Genomic DNA, 16,896 nt, shown 5'->3' with positions numbered 1-16,896 from the left:
ACAAAGTTGCAACTCGCAGCTCCAGAAATTTGCCTCAGTTTCTGTTTCGTTTACAGAAGTTTTTACACATTTATGAATGTTTTATTGCACGGAGATGTTGAGGGAGGAAATGGCGGAAACTTCACTTGTAAAGGCGGGCATATAAAAGCTGAGTCACAAGTCGAAAGCAAGTCGGTTAATGAGCAATTCTTGCACTTTGAAAAATAATGTATGGGTTTTTTGCAGATTTTTGTGACCATAATTTTATATAATTCTTTTATAGAATTCAAAGCGTAATTAGAATTCAAAATGTTTAATAATTAATTAAATTATGAAGAAATCATTTTTTTTATGATCCATTATTATTACATTTTACATTAAAATGCAAAATACTGTTAAACCAAATTAAACGATTTTAAGCTACATTTAAATTAAATATAAATTGAAGCCTATTTTAAAAACTCTGTCGTTTCGAATTTTGTCTAGAAGTAAAAGTAATTATTTTCACCAAAAAAAAATTTACAGAATAAAAATTTCAGTGATATTCATTATATTTATATTAAATGTTATTTCTATGTTACTAAATTGAAAAACAACAAACATAATATATAACTATTATGATTAATTGTTGAATGATAACTACTCAAGTCTGATTACTTATTCAGATACTTATATTTTTACCAGTGCAGATTGCTTGTCTGGCTTTTCTTGAGTGGAATAAGTTTCAGCTTTTGATTCCGCGAACTGCTGTCAATATCCAATGAATCCGTGATCGTTTTGTTTTTTGTTTTATAATTCTCGGTCCCTCCATATTTTTGCCCCCTTTGGTATTCATGATACGGCACACACTTGTGGGATTTGTCTGTCGCCGGCGATATGATTGTTGTTCTGGAGCTTATGCTAATTTATATCGGACTGGTCGGAAGCACGTGTCAAATGCGGCGGGCCAGAAAAGGGATTAAAGGGTGTACAACTTGGCGGAGACCCACGGAAAAAGTTCAAGGACTGGGGAAAGACAACAACAACAAAAACTGGATACGCAGTTTTTGGAGACAGTGAAAGTGCCACGACATCGCCCTTTCATTTCGTTTCTGCCCCGCCTTTTCATTTTCCTCTTCTTTCACATGATGGATCACATTTTATATCAAGTTCTCCCCCCCCCTCTCCACTCCCCTCCCCTCCTGTTACTCTCCTTTATTTTTTCGCTTTCAATGCAAACGACATTCGACAAAAGTGGAAGTGCATTCACAGTCTTATTTCTTTTTCTTTTGGCCATGACAAGGATCTTGCAGATCCGAGATTTAAGTCTCGATTTTCTCAAAAAGGAAAAATGTATTTTGTAGACAAAGGACACAAATAGGTATGTGCGGGAGAGAGAGAGACAGTTAGGTAGAAAGGGACAGTAGGAGAGTTAGGCACCCACCACAAAACTAAAAACGAACCCCTAGGAAAAAGAGAGAGGGGAAAAATTATTACGATCCCCGGGTACTGCAACGATCACTTGTGCAAAGGACTCGGCTCGGGTTTTTCGAGGGCAGGTAGCCAGGATTCAACCCCTGTTGCTCCTCTGCCGAAGTTGCTGCCTCTGCCGACGGCGCACTCCGCCTCCGCGACTCTGCCTCTGCCACTGCGAGTATTTAAGACCGTCGGCCAGGACCAGGAACTATCATTGCGGAATCTGATTCCACACAGTCAACATCTCTCGAACAAACCGAAGAAAAACCTCGCAAGGATTACCATGACGAGCATCTGCAGCAGCAACTTCCAGCAGCAGCACTATCAGCTGACCAACGGCAACATCATGTTGCTGCAACACCACAATCATCACAATCCCAGCCAGCAGCAACACCAGCAGCTGATTGCCCCCAAGATGCCACTGGGCACCAGCCAACTGCAGAACATGCAGCAGCAGGGTCAGCAGCAATCGAATGTGGGACCCATGCACAAAAAGAAATTGAACTACAACACAATGCCGTATGGCGAACAAATGCCTTCGGTGGCGAGGCGCAATGCCCGTGAGCGCAATCGCGTGAAGCAGGTGAACAATGGATTCGTGAATCTGCGCCAGCATTTGCCGCAGACCGTCATCAATACGCTGTCGAACGGAGGACGTGGTGCCAGCAAAAAGCTGTCCAAGGTGGACACTCTGCGCATTGCCGTGGAGTACATTCGCGGACTGCAGGACATGCTGGACGATGGCACCGGTTCGTCTCGTCCCATTTACAATTCGGCGGATGAGAGCAGCAACGATGGCAGCAGCTACAACGACTACAACGATAGTTTGGACAGTCCGCAGCAGTTCCTACTCAATGCCACCCAGTTGAACTCCGTTCAGGCCCACTCCTATCACTCCGCCTCGCCCACGCCCTCGTATTCCGGTTCCGAGATCTCCGGGGGATATGTGAAGCAGGAGCTGCCCGAGCAGGAACTCAAGTTCGAGTCCTTCGACAGCTACAGCGATGAACAGCCCGACGACGAGGAGTTGCTCGACTACATTTCGTCCTGGCAGGAGCAATAATGAGTGGATCTCACCAAAGCCTGAAACCCAAGAAAAAACACAAACACAACATGTACAAATTGTAAATAACTCAAATTGTTGCCTTAGTGAGTGGAAAGACCAACAGAAACCAAGTCCCAGATTCTACAACCCTTTTTTTTGACACTAGTTTAAGACAATGGAAGACAATGATATAAAACATATATTTTTTTCATAGTTCTAAGTTTTGTTATAAGCATGGAAGACACTAAACTATCTAGTTCTAAGACAAAAATAAAAACAAACAAACAAAATCAAAACCAAAATTCAAAACAAAATCTTTTTATTGAAATCCGCACAAAAACAACTACGATTTCAGGTACTCCAATATGATCAGCTGAGATCACTTTCTCTAACAGATATTACAGCTCAAAATGTTGGGGATGTTCAAAAATCCTTAAAACAGGACCCACAAGAATAGAGCTTAGACTTAAAGAACATGAGAATAATTAATTAGTTCATTAAGGATTAGTCTTGATATAAAAAAAGATTTCTCCCAAGCTTTCAATATCTTAGGACCATTTTTTTAACAACAAAATATAAAACAGAAAATGTTCCAATCATACATAAAACATATTACAAGGTTGCTTTGTCTAGTCTAATACTTAAACAAAAAATTAACAACAACTCTTAGAATCCTTAAAGCCCTGTTTCAAATTAATATTTTATGAAACCCAAAAACAAAAATCATATAAAATATATATTTATAATATTTTGAGCATTTTGACAAAGCGAGCTAGTCAAGTGATTGGGTCTATTTATCTTAGGATCTTAGGATTATTTATAGGAATTTTAGTACTTAATACAAGTGCCTAGTACTTCGCATTTTAAAATCCTTTTCCAATAAACTGAGATATATTAAGTGATAGAAAATTTTTTAAAATGTTTAAATGCCTTTTAGGTCCTATAAATTATTGTAGGTTTGCCTTTGTTTGTATTTGATAACCAGTTACATTTAGTTTACTTAAATTAGTTTGTTAGTTAGTTTCAAATCCTGGACATGTCTCACTTTTCAGCAGGCGCATAGTAACCATGACGACAACCCACAAGGAATTCAACACCCGACCGGAAACGGCAGCGAATATTTTTGTTATTCGTTCCCTAATTTGGCTGGGCATTGTTAATGGCGCGTAAATTGCCCGGAAATAGGCAGTCACGCCTGAGGAGATAAAGTGGTCCTAGTCCAAGGATCCAGGACTCGCGGCGCAGGATCGATCCACGTGGCTGGCGCACCCCGCGAAACAGCTTTTCATCAAGCTGGACGCAGTCGAGCCGTCGACGAGCCGTGAAATGCACTTCCGCTTACCCCCTAGTAAAAAAAACAAGGAAAGGAAAAAGGAAAGGAACCCACCCCAAAAAGGTGAAACTTTCGGGCGTGTGCCGCAAGACGATCAAATATGCAGGAATGTCATCTAGGCAAGATCTGCCACGCCCACATTATGCAAATTGCCAATTGCGCTGGACACGTGCAAAGGTAGGGAAATGGAACGCCAAGGATCGGGGATGTGGATGTCCCTAAAACAGGAAGCATATCGTCTTGCCGAAAATTCCAATATTTTTCCTCAAAAAAAAATAAGGAAGAGGAATGAGTAATGAGGACTGAGGATCGAAGACTGAGACGAAGGATATGTAGGTAGTGGACGAGGACAATGCGAAATATGATTGCTTAAGGATAAAACCAGGAAACGGAACGCAGACGAAGGAGAGTGAAACTCTGGCGTGGTCCATTGTTACCGGATATCAAAAGAAGCTTAGCATATCCAGAGATCCGGGATTGCGAATTCGGGACCTGCCCGTTTCCAAAGGAGGTGTCAAAATACGGACTAAGCCAATGTCCTTTAATAGGCTGTGTGTCCAGAGTTTTATGCAATCTTAGCTCACTACACTGTGCTCGCAAAAAATGCATTTCCTTGGGTTTCAATCTCAAATGACAGAGATCACTGAACTGAGCTGCGGCAATAAATTCGTTTTCGGGGCCTCAGGAAGTAACTTCTTTCGGTGTCCTTGTCGCAGGAAGTGCGTATTTGTTTTGCATCTTCGGCCAGACACAAAAGTCCTTCGGCCTTCGGTCTTCGGTGTTCGCTGTTCGGTCGTTTATTTATTTTTGTAGATGCGCCCCTCGGAAATACGAGCCAAATGTTATTCTATCATGTCGCAATTCAAAGGAAACCCAAACCCAAAACGCAGGAACCAAGGACTCGAAGGACTCGAAGAGCACTTGTAATTCCGCTTGTACTTGTACTTGTACTTCTACTTGTACTTTTACTTGTTCTTGTACAAATTCAAACTTGAGTTATGTGACTTTATGACGGCGTCGCCGTCGCGATCGCTTCGCTGGCCAAGATTTATGACCCATGTGTCAAAATACGATCCCTGGAGTTCCCGTTCCACTTTCTGGTTTTCGGGAAGTGCTCTCCTCTGCGGACCATCCATTGATCAAATCCTCTTGTCAAATTTCGCACTTAACCAGGCGTCAAGTGGCAGGCGGTAGTTCCTCTACTACTATATACTACATAGTACTCTGCACTGACTTTCCTTCCTGGTAGCTCGTTAATGAGGCGACATCGAGTGCTACCAGTCCACAGGATCCAATATCTGTCTGACCCACCAATTGAGCTGTTACCCGGATGATTCGAACGAAGTGGCCAAGTGTTTGGATACCGGGAATACGATCAAAAAGGAGGAATCCTCATTTCCCAAATGCAGTGCCAAAACATTTACTGCTTAAACTAACAAGGAAACAAGTCGTCAAATTTAGAGAGCTCTCCAGTTACTTTGTATTTTACCAATTAAATAGTACTTTTATTTATTAAAATTTCCAATTATATATCACCGTTTTTTCTATAAGTATTAAGTACAACATAGTTTATGTTTGACGCACATAACCAAAATCAGATGCATAAGTATCTACACCAGGATGTTGTTATATGCCAAACATTCAATAACATAAAATCCACTGTAGTTTTAAACAACCACAATAAACGTTTTTACAAGAATATATTTATATTTTTTTTAAACGTTTTTCATCTATAAAATTCTGAAATAATCTAAATTAGGTGACCAAAATCTGTTCTTTTTAGAGAAAGTTACATGGCTAACCTGCGATCTGAGCCTTGTTCTTTGGGTATGCACAATCTTATCTCACCGATATCGAGTTCTGCCAGTGAAAAACCTCGTTTTCCCGATAGCCAAACATCTCATTTGGCCTGTCAGCTCCACATGCATTCCAGTGATTAGCTAACAGCATGATGTGATACCCTAGGAATCTGCTATCTACAGTATTCACCCGCTCAATCCTGTTTTTTTTGTGAATTCAGGGATTCATTTCACTTTGCTTTTTGGTGGATTTTTGTATCGATCACTACATGCTACATTTAGCACAGTGTGAATTGCCGGTAGTTAAATGACTTTACGGAGCTCGAGATCTCGATACGCTGGGATCCTGAAATGGGGACTTTGACTTGATTGTTGACATGCCGGTGGGAAACTGAAGAAACCAACCGCAGAATCAACAATGGCGCATACAGGACAATGCAGCACACACGTGTCCGATTCCCTATTTCTGTGCCGACTATCCGGGTACCAATAAACTATCAGAGGCAATCAATGTCAGAGCGTTTCTAGAGCAAGCAAAAGCCAGATTCGAAAATCAGGACAATGCGAGCTGCGCTATCTAAGGATCCACATTGAAAAGACTTCACTGGAATATCCTGTGGCCCATTGTCCTCAATGAAAAGTGATTTCTTCTTTTATTCGGCTGCTGATTTCACGACATCATCACCGAAAAAAAAAATAAGAAGTGCGCGTTTCACTTTACACACATATTCCGAGATAAATGGTTCATTGATGCGTGAATCTGTGGATCTCCTTCAAGGGATCCACTCCCAAAAGGTCAAGATGCGGAGGATGCGGGAGATTGGGAACTCCATTACACGCAAATCCCAGCAGCTTTATGGCATTCTCGTCCTGGCAGGACATTAGCATTGGGTATTCGAAAACAAGCGTGTCCGATGCGAAGGTGTCGCTGGGAACTGCCCACCACTGGGCGTGGAAAATCCACTACCTGTTTTCCCTTTTTCTTTTTTCGGAAACTTTCCGGGTTTTCTCCTTTGCGTGGAAATTTGCGAAACGAACAAGTGAAATGGCGTGAAAAACCGGGGACAATCGAACACGTGTTTGTTGTTAAAAGGGCGCGACAAATGTCATGGACTAACGATCTCCGGCAGCGAAATCACAGCCAGATATCGAGGGATATATATATGGAAGAATCTGGGAGGAAGATCCGGGGGAGGAAAATATCACAAGTAGGATTTCCTTCCTTCGACTTAATGGGCATAAACATGATCATCATTTATGTTTGGCTTGGGTGTAATTTATACGTATATGGTTTGTTTATTATTTAATAGATAAGAAATATTTTACTAACATTGGGGCTTAAATTTACATATATTTAAGGTTTATTTGATATTTATTTATTTTATTTGATTAAAGTTACATTTTTCCAGCCTCTATTTAAGGTTTATTTTATATATATTTATTTTATTTGATTATATTTGATCCACAGTATATTTTTCTTTTACGTTATTAAAGATATCCTTAGAATTTAATTACCAGGCTTTTTTGAATTTTATGCAATGGATTATAGAAAGGACCTCCGATAATGTCCTTGATTATTTTCTGGGTTCTTAGTTAGTTTGGACAAAATAAAAGACTCTTGACCATGGGAAACTGGTACCGATGAACAAAAAACCGACTAAGACAGGGATTTAGTAAAAGAAAATCTCATCGGGAAAATCAGATCAGAGCGGAATATCAAGGCAGGCACAAAGGCAGTGAAACCACAATGATGAAAAAATAACCCGAGCGAGGGGTCAAAATCGAGAGGTTGAGGCTAAAAATCGAGGTTTTCGGCTGACTGACTGGCTGGTGGTGTCATTCCATTCCGCATCTTCAAAGCAAAGTCACCGACCCAAAACGAGGAAAATGTCAACCACAAGACTGCGGCGATCGATGGCGATCTACAGTCGAGATTCCCTTTATTTTTCATTCAGAGCACAGGATAATGATCGAGATGATGACATTTGCCATTCTGCTTTAACCTTTGATCTGACCCGATTTTTGTCTATTTTTTTGCGCATCGCTTTGTTTTTGCCACTGCCTCCTACGATGCGATAATCGATTTATAAAAAAAACAGCAAAGCAAAGCAGAGATCTTGGATGCGCTTAGCAAAAGTATTGTGAAAACTCCAAAAGCAAACCGCCGTCCAAGACAGCAAATTTTGAATGCACATTGAGGTGCATTAAGACGTGAAATTGTCACCATTGTTTTGGCCATTGTCCCCGTTGCAACGGCCCACAGTCGAAAGGCAACATACAACAGCGATGGCAAAGAGAGCAACTCGGACCGATTTCCACTTGGAACTCAGTACACAGAAAAAAAAACTAAGTCTAGACAAAAAGAGAACTAAAACCATCATAAATTGGTACGACTTTCAGTCTTTCGATTATAATTTAGAACTCTTAATATTTCAATAAAACGAAAAATTTTATTTTTATATCATTTTTATACTCCTTACTTCATTTACATGGTCCAATTTAAATTTACAAATTGTTGTATTTAATTAGTAATCTACTTTTACAAAAACAACAATTAGTCAGTCCTATTTCAATATAAAACATTAAAAACCAAATCAGTTTTAGATCAAAAAGTTTATTCTTAGACCCTTTTCTCTCAGTGTAGGTGTACCGATCGGAACAGTCGGAGGTCTTCGAAGCGGCGATGACAGAATTGAAAGCCACCAGAATAGAAGATTCCGATTCCTTTCAGCATTTCCCGCTCTCGATTGTGCCGGCATTTATGCAACCGAATTTTCATGGACCGCATGCCACACCCACCGGGAAAATGTGAAAGGAACCAAAGAAAAAGGGCTCCGAAAAAAGGGAAAAAGACTCGGAAAACTGGGCGTCTACGTTTTAACACCCCAAAAAGAGCAATTCCCTGGCAGAATGCACGTGTACGGGGCTGAAAAGATATATATATGAATACATTCATGCAAAGATCGAGGCCCACAGAAAAAAAAATGTATAAAAATTGCAAAACTAAGGATAAAGATAAATACTTAGGAACATACCTACAAATTAATATTAAATACTAAAAGAAAATGTTTAAAAATAGTTCCGCATTTTGTCCAATAAAAATAGTTCTAAATTATTGATAATCTATTTCTCAAGAAAACAAACAGATACTTTTGCCCAAATAGACACGTGTTTTTGCAGATAATGCGGGTCTTTCTAATCGAATTCATGCTGGTGACGAAAAACCAACCTCGAGGTAATCGCAATTCTCAATCGCCTCCAAGTTAGTTTTTCCTGTTAATTTTGTTAATTTCGCCCAGCAAAAATGATATCTGGCAGATACCGTATCTTGTAGCTGCAATTACAGCTAACAGCGGGCGATCGGCGACCCATTGCCCAGCAGGTCCTTTTCCAGACCCTTCTCCCTCGATATGTAATTTCGTTGTACCTGTCCTCATTCCAAATCGAGCGCACACGCTTCCACATTTAGCGGCGCTTTGCATAGGACATCGATTTAAACTAGGGAGTAGGTATTTTAGGTAGGGATATCTGTTATTGATGGTGGGCAGCCGGATCTGAAAGTCGCTCGGGATCAAAGCATTTCGATTAGGCGGCCAAGGCGTGAACAATTATGCCCTAAACATTTGGGTCAAACACTGGCCACACCCCACATTTTCGATTTTCGATTTACAATTCCCAATGCTTCCGCCAATTTAGAGCATTCAATTCAGAGCATCGTCGTTCCTTAATTGAGGTTGCTCATCGCAGGTTCCTGGAAGAGGAACAAGTGCACCGCCGGTTTTTCATTGAGCACATCCGACTAGCCCATCCCATCCCATTCTACTTTATTTTATTCTATTCGATCCGCTCTCCGATCCGATCCCAATCCCGATTTTCGAAGGAAGTCAGCGAGACGGCGCTAAGAGTAAACACTTTGCATAAAGAAAACCCCGCCGAACCAGAACCGATCGCAAATGGGAAAGCTAACTAAGCATGTCGAATCATTTATACTCTTGCCGATGCAACCGCAAAAGAGTGTGGGAAGATCATTAAACATTCGATGGGCATATCCAAAAATGATCGCAGAAAAGCCAAATAACCTTTTTAATAATTATCAAAATACTCAATAAATCACTATTGCATAGTGATAATGAAAAAAGTTCAAGGATGTGATTACTAACAGAAACCTGAAACATTCGTGAATATTTAAAAAAAGTTTTTTTGCATAATGATAATGAAAGAAATTCAAGGATGTGATTACTAACAGAAACCTGAAACTTTCGTGAATATTTAAAAATAGTTTTTTGATCGGAAAAGAACTACAGAAGGTACACAAAAAGTAGCAAGATATTTCAAAATGATATAAGACAAATCACAAATTAAATCACTTAATAATAACGAGAATATTAAAAATGTAATAAAATAAATAAATCTCTATACCACATAACATAGCTCATGTATCCACTAAAGTAAATAAAAACTATTTCAGAGAATACAGATCTCCAACGCTGAAGCAAAGCAAAGATTAAATACAGTAGTTCCCCTGCCAACCGAACAAATTGTTAACTGACTGACGTCTCACTGAAATTATCTACAGAGTTGTGAAAGAGTTTCGATTCGAGCATTCGTGCATATCGTGACGTCTAATTGACAGCCAACACGCGTTCATGCCTGTCATCGCCGTCGAGAAAGCAAACAAATTTAGATATCCCAATAGATCCCAGACAGGCACTATAGCACAACAGTTCAACATGGGCACGGAACAAGAAACATGGAAAGGGGCAGATGTCTCAGTCAAGTGGTTAGGTCTGCAGTTGCGGTGCTTGGAAAGTCCTCGAAGGACTCTTGATCTCGCATATCTTGAGTTGGAAAGCCAGTCAGTGAAGTGAGGGACTTTAAACAACTTAGTTTCTATTCAAGTCGAAAAACTGCGTTTCAATTTATATTTTCAAGTTTCGTCGCAGACGTTGTCACTGCTGTTGACGTCTTACAAACATCGGATTTCAAAGTCGCATACCTACAAATGATTGTGGTTAAATTCTCTAAAAATCTGTGTTTTTAAACTAAACTAAAGTTTTTATTTTTGGGTTGATTTTTCGTAATTTGCAGAAAAGTGTCCAAAAACTGCACTTCTACTCCCATAACTTTTTTCACAGACATCCGATTTTTAAGTGGCATACTTAAAAATGATCGTGGTTTGATTCCCTAAAAATCTGTGTTTTTAGTTTAATTTTTTTTTTGTTGGTGGATAATTCGTAATTTTCAATGACGTAACCCCTTTCCAACTTTTCGAAAAATGGGTTTGCAGAAAAGTGTCCAATACCTGCACTTCTAAGCCCATTACTTTTCATACAGACATCCAATTTTAAAGTGGCATACTTCAAAATGATCGTGGTTTGATTCCCTAAAAATCTGTGTTTTTAGTTTAATTTTTTTTTTTGGGTCGATTTTACGTCATTTTCAATGACGTAACAACTTTCCAAATTTTCGAAAAATGGGTTTGCTGAAAAGGGTCAAAAAACTGCACTTCTAAGCCCATAACTTTTCATACAGACATCCAATTTTAAAGTGGCATACTTCAAAATGATCGTGGTTTGATTCCCTAAAAATCTGTGTTTTTAGTTTATTTTTTTTTTTTTGGGTCGATTTTACGTCATTTTCAATGACGTAACCACTTTCCAAATTTTCGAAAAATGAGTTTACAGAAAAGTGTCCAAAACCTGCACTTCTAAGCCCATAACTTTTCATACAGACATCCAATTTTAAAGTGGCATAATTCAAAATGATCGTGGTTTGATTCCCTAAAAATCTGTGTTTTTAGTTTAATTTTTTTTTTTGGGTCTTTACGTCATTTTTAATGACGTAACCGCTTTCCAAATTTTCGAAAAATGGGTTTGCAGAAAAGTGTCCAAAACCTGCACTTCTAAGCCCATAACTTTTCATACAGACATCCAATTTTAAAGTGACATACTTCAAAATGATCGTGGTTTGATTCCCTAAAAATCTTTGTCTAAATCTTGGTTTGTATGTTTGAATTGAGTTTTTCGACATTTCTATGATAAGCCAACGGATTATTACACTTGCCACCATTTTTTTCGCCACGTTTGAAATTACAAGCCAAGCGGAAGGAAGTGCCAACAAAAATAATTATCAGACCATAATTTTCTCCACCGAACAAACACGAAAAAGAAAGAAAATGCCACAGAAATGGTGTTAAAACGCGGATGAAAACCACAAAAATCATCGCATGTCGGGGGTGAAATAAAGGACCTGGTGAACAGGATATGCGCGTAGAGCAAATTGAGTTGTTTCCTGGGACTTAAATTGCACACTCACGATCCTGCGGCGTGGTAAATATGATTACTGATAAGCGGCCAACAGCTACATTTTTTCTCACCCCAAAATTTTGTGTCAAATTGTAGGAGTCTCGAATTTCGAAACATTTTGGAGGCGAGTTAGCGTAATCAGAGATTTCCAACACCTTTCCCTCGCCGTCCTGCCATTTCCAAACTAATTAATTTTGATCCCGCAGGCGACATGCGCATCGAATGCGCTTAACAGCTTTCTCCCGGACACTCTCTTCACGCCCGATTCACGGCTTCCACTGGACATGCCTGACGTAATGGGTTTAGGCCCTCTGATCAGCACGTATTTTCACTACTGAGCGATCCTCGAAAATCCAATAGCTAATTTCGGTACATGCCGATAATAATTTCCAAGGGGAATGATGCGCAATTTTCGGATAATCCCTGGCCATTAGTTTCTGCACTGAAATTATCTAGACGTCATCTTGGGTCAATCAGTTGGAGAGATCTTTGTTAATGACTCTTTATTTTACGTTTTTAGGAGTACAAGAAAACATTTTATTTAAGCTAATAAATAGAAATAGCAAATAGAAATACCTCATTAAGAGTCGAGCAGTACAAATGCAAATTGAAAAATATATTCCCTTTATCTAAAGATCTTACAAAGTAAAAGTAATTCCTGGATTCTACAACATTTTCATAGGTGAGATTGCTTCGTGTTCATGGGATTTCTGTCCGGAAAAACTCGGAATTTTCGGTAGTCAGGAAAATTCCAGAAATCATACATTACTCTCCTCACTCCTCACTCCCCAAATGAATATGCGGTTGTTAAAGTGCATTTTTTGGCACCGCACACGGCGCACTGCCACCGCAATCACGCCTCAATTGTCCTTTCCGAGTCCCCACGGACCAGAGGCTATATATTTTCTATATAGCAGACAATTTGCGAGGGCAGATGCGCTGCGCAGGGGACAATAAATGTGCCAGTGGCAAATGCATCTTTATCTCGAATCGCTCGGACAATGAGAACTCAATAACAATTGACGAACGCCCACCGAAATCGAGGTAAATTGAATTGAAAGGCTATCGAATTGAGTTGCATTGAAATGAAAATGACAAGAAATACGATTTACCTTGCGTGGAAAAGCCCGAGCCAGATGGACTGGACACGAAGACCATACATATAATAGAGATCTCAAACAAATAAGATGTCACGCATCTAAAACGCGACCAGCAGAGCAAAACAACGTGAGAGATGCGGATACATTTGCAGTTAGATGGGACCACCAGTGTTTTTCCTCTTTTTTTTGCCATTGTCTTTGCTGGATATAGCCATCTATATAGATATTTTGGTTTGGCAATGCGGTCAAAACATTGTCCACGAGAACAATGCCCTTTTTCGGGGACCGCCCAACACGACAGGATCGCTCGGTTCAGTTCTCAAATACCTTGAAATGAGCAAGGAATATTTTTGTGCGAGAGTTCTTAACTGCCATTAGCATGCTGGGATCGGGATGTGCAGGGATATGCCAGGATATGCTGGGATGAGCCCCGCAGGACACAAAGCTAAACAGTTTCTAATTGAGCCTTGGTGACCTGCCCGCTTGTTTGTTGGCCAAATATTTATACACAATTAGCGAAACTGGCACGAGCACATTGGCCAGCTGCACAGCCTTGATTCTGCAGTACGTCCAGTCCACCTGGAACCCCGAGAGATTCTCTACTGGGACTTGTCAAGGCCTTCGTCTACCAGCATCTCCAAGTCATCATCGTGGAAGAATAAAAAAATATATATATATAAACATAAAACACGAGCCAGACGACGCATGCCAGGCAAATTTTATGCTGGTATCTATTTGTATCTGGCACTTTCGAGTTCCTGGTAATGTCAATTGCTCCCTGAGCCCTCTTCCTGTTCGAGAAATCTGAGAAATCCGTACCGGGAATCGGAACTAGCCTCAACTCTTCCGTTTTTCCATCGAAATATTTTGACATTTTTTTTGTGGTTTTCACAAGCCTTTCTCATCCACACTTTTCAGTGGAAAACACACGGTTATTGTTTGCTCAGTGGGCTGTGACCACTTAAGTGGCTTAACCATTGTCTTTCGACCAAAGATCACAGCTCTCAGGGTTTCAATTCCCCACTGCAGCTTAAAGATACAAGAACCCAAGCCAAACTGTCGCCAATAAAAATTTGCAACTAATTTTCCTGCCGCCTTTGGCAGCTTCCGCGCATGCGCAGACAGAAATAAAAATAAAAATAAATAAAAGCAAATAAGAACAGAAAGTCGCTAAGCTCGTTAGTTGTTCGCCCGGCGATTGCCGATTTCATTTTTGATTTGTGTCGGCATATTTTGCATACATCAGCTTAAGCTGGAACGAGGCCAATAAAGTCACCGATGCCGAGGGAAGTTCCACAAGTTGTGTAACTTAGTTAAGAGGGCAAGTTTAAATACACAGGCCATAAAACAAAAAACATATTTATTCAAGTTTTCTATGAAATGTAAAGTAATTCAAAATATCAATGTATAATTAGCATTTTTTAAGTATAAAGACTTATAATCAGAACTACTGGTTAACAGAAAATATACAAAAGAAAATTCGATAAGAAAAATAAAATATAGAAAAATGTAATAAACTGTGATTAGTAAAAAAATACTAATACTAAACAGTATATTTAGCTTAAATTGTAATATTTTAAATGTTTAATATGCGAATAAGACAAAAGATATTTAAAGAGCGCCTCCAAAACGTTCACCTTTTACAAAAATAAATTTTTCCCCACCCAAAAAAAACTCTTAATTGTACCGCCTAAATGAAGATCAAAGAAATTAATTTACATCTTTCCATTTATGAATTGGCCAGCCAATTAACCTATGCCAGGCAATACCGATTCCGAGGACGTTTGGATGGAACCTCGCTGGACCCAAAATGAGGACCAATCAACACTCGAAAATTATTTTAGAATCAATTTGGTTCGGCGGCATTTGCCATCTAATTATTATTGAAACGCGGAACGATCTAAAGGTGCCGACGACTAACTAAGGAAAGAAATTTAAGAAAAATGCTCTTGAAAATCGGGAAGGTAGAGAGTGGTGGTGGTGGTGGCACTGCAGATCGCGGTAGATGATGCTCTAATTAAAATTGAAATGAAGTGCCCGAGATGCAGAGCAGCAAAGAGGTCCTTTCACAGGTACCTGGGCCCTACATTCCAAATCCAAGGGCAATAAATTGTCTTCTCCGGGACCTTTAAGGGTGGTCCTTCGTTGGCACGTTCGTTTGGCCTCGGCTTAGGAGTTACACAAAACACCAAAAAACAAAAAACCAAAAACCAAAAACCGAAAAAACGCTACGATATTACAATAAAAAACGCATTTCTTCTGTGAAGAGCAGCGATCTTCTTGGGCATTCTCTCATGCCCATTATTTAGTTTTTTTGGATGCCAAAATAATCCCGCGCTGGCGCAGCCCACACACGTCTCTCGGGAGAATAGGGGTTAAGGATTAGCATGACCATGGTGCAGTTACTCGTATTATGTGATCCCTTTCCCCGACTACAACAACTATTATGATTATGGGCCATGGCGAATGGCCAAAGCCCATGGAACAATTGGAGAACAATCAACGAATGCGCCACTTTTGCCATTGAAATGCAATTGCGCGTACTAATCGATTCGCTGGCGAATCGGGGCGATAACTTCCTTGGGTTTCCCCGGAGATCAACTGCTCTTAAGGAGAAACTAATTTCATGCCCGGAGAGATCGAACATCGGGGACCTTTACAGCAACAATAAACAAGAACGCGCCCTGTTATTGTTATTACAGCTGCGATTAATTAAGCAAACAAATGGAGACCGGCTATATAGCCGTATATATACGGTAGCTGTAAAAACAAATAACCCAGGGCAACACCACACCAATCGATGCAGTTCGATCTGAGCCACATATACATTCGCATTCGTGCGTTTTGGCCTAATTAATTGCCAATCATAAAGGCAGTGCAATGCGCTCGTAAAGCGAATCAGTTTTAAATGCCCCAAGTCTCAGCGGCGCATTTGCACAGTTCCAATTATTCAAGTTTGCGCCTCGCAGGGAAGGTCGCGCCGCTTTTATGCGAAATGTGTGTGTTTGGCAATTAATTAAATTAAGTTTTCAGCGAAAAGGCCAAAGGCGTGAAGCGACCAGCGTAGGTTTCACCAATCCCAGATCGCCGAACGGAGGATACTCTTTTATAGTTACATGGCTAGTTTCTTCAGGTGCAGTCTCTAAATATTATCCGGATTCTTTCAGTTCAAAGATATTATAATAATCAGGGAAGGTAGGTTTCTTTAATATTAATTAAATATAATTTTTGTTCAAATCTCAATTGCATTAAGGGGACTTTTTTGAGTAGTCTCCTACGCCAGTCGTAAAAAAACTGTTTCGAGAAAAACGCGTTTAAAGTTTTGAGAAGCTTTGGTCGTCGCCTGAGTTTTTGAAATTTTCACTTGAAATTTTAAAGGAACATTCTTGAATAGTTATAGGTTCGAAGTAAATAAAAAAAAAATCGATTTTTTTAAACCGAGAATGGGGGGGTCCCCCATCATATTTAAAGAGTACTTTTATTTATTTATAATATTCTTAAGAAAGGGCCTTAAGTTGTATTCTTTTTACCAATAGGAGTCATGCTACAAGATGTAACATCCCAACCTTCGATATTGGGATATTGGAATCTTGATGCCCAAATAACCCTCTTTAAAACCCCTTCAAAACCCCCTTAAAACCAGGATTACCCTTCCATCCAAAGGGCATCGTCACAGGAAGTGTTTCGAAGCCTCTTCGCACTCTCTCTTTCGCTCTATCGACTCGTCAACGTTAACAACAAACAGCGATAACATTTTAATTGCACTGATCTGCTGATCTGCAGATCGCTTGATCTTCTGGCCAGTTTGTTAATGTCTTTTGGCAGCAGCAGGAGCACCGGAATCGAATCGAATCCAATCGAATCGAATCGAATATCAACT

The 16,896-nt window shown here is 39.9% G+C and overlaps 1 protein-coding gene across 1 annotated transcript; it reads left to right on the top strand.

The window, feature by feature from the left end:
* Positions 1 to 1,658: 1,658 nt before the first annotated feature.
* Positions 1,659 to 2,763, top strand: LOC108046877 (achaete-scute complex protein T3). Its single transcript, XM_017126823.1, has one exon. The coding sequence runs from the start codon at positions 1,718 to 1,720 to the stop codon at positions 2,495 to 2,497; it is 780 nt and encodes a 259-aa protein (XP_016982312.1). The 5' UTR covers positions 1,659 to 1,717; the 3' UTR covers positions 2,498 to 2,763.
* The last annotated feature ends 14,133 nt before the right edge of the window (positions 2,764 to 16,896 follow it).

Source organism: Drosophila rhopaloa, unplaced genomic scaffold (assembly GCF_018152115.1).
Source record: "Drosophila rhopaloa isolate 14029-0021.01 unplaced genomic scaffold, ASM1815211v1 contig_3, whole genome shotgun sequence".
In the NCBI taxonomy this organism is placed as follows: Eukaryota; Metazoa; Arthropoda; class Insecta; order Diptera; family Drosophilidae; genus Drosophila; species Drosophila rhopaloa.
This window is presented reverse-complemented; position numbering and strand designations above follow the sequence as displayed.

Bases quoted from the DNA above. Each gene is read 5' to 3' on its own strand.
- LOC108046877 (XM_017126823.1), top strand. From the start codon at position 1,718: ATGACGAGCATCTGCAGCAGCAACTTCCAGCAGCAGCACTATCAGCTG.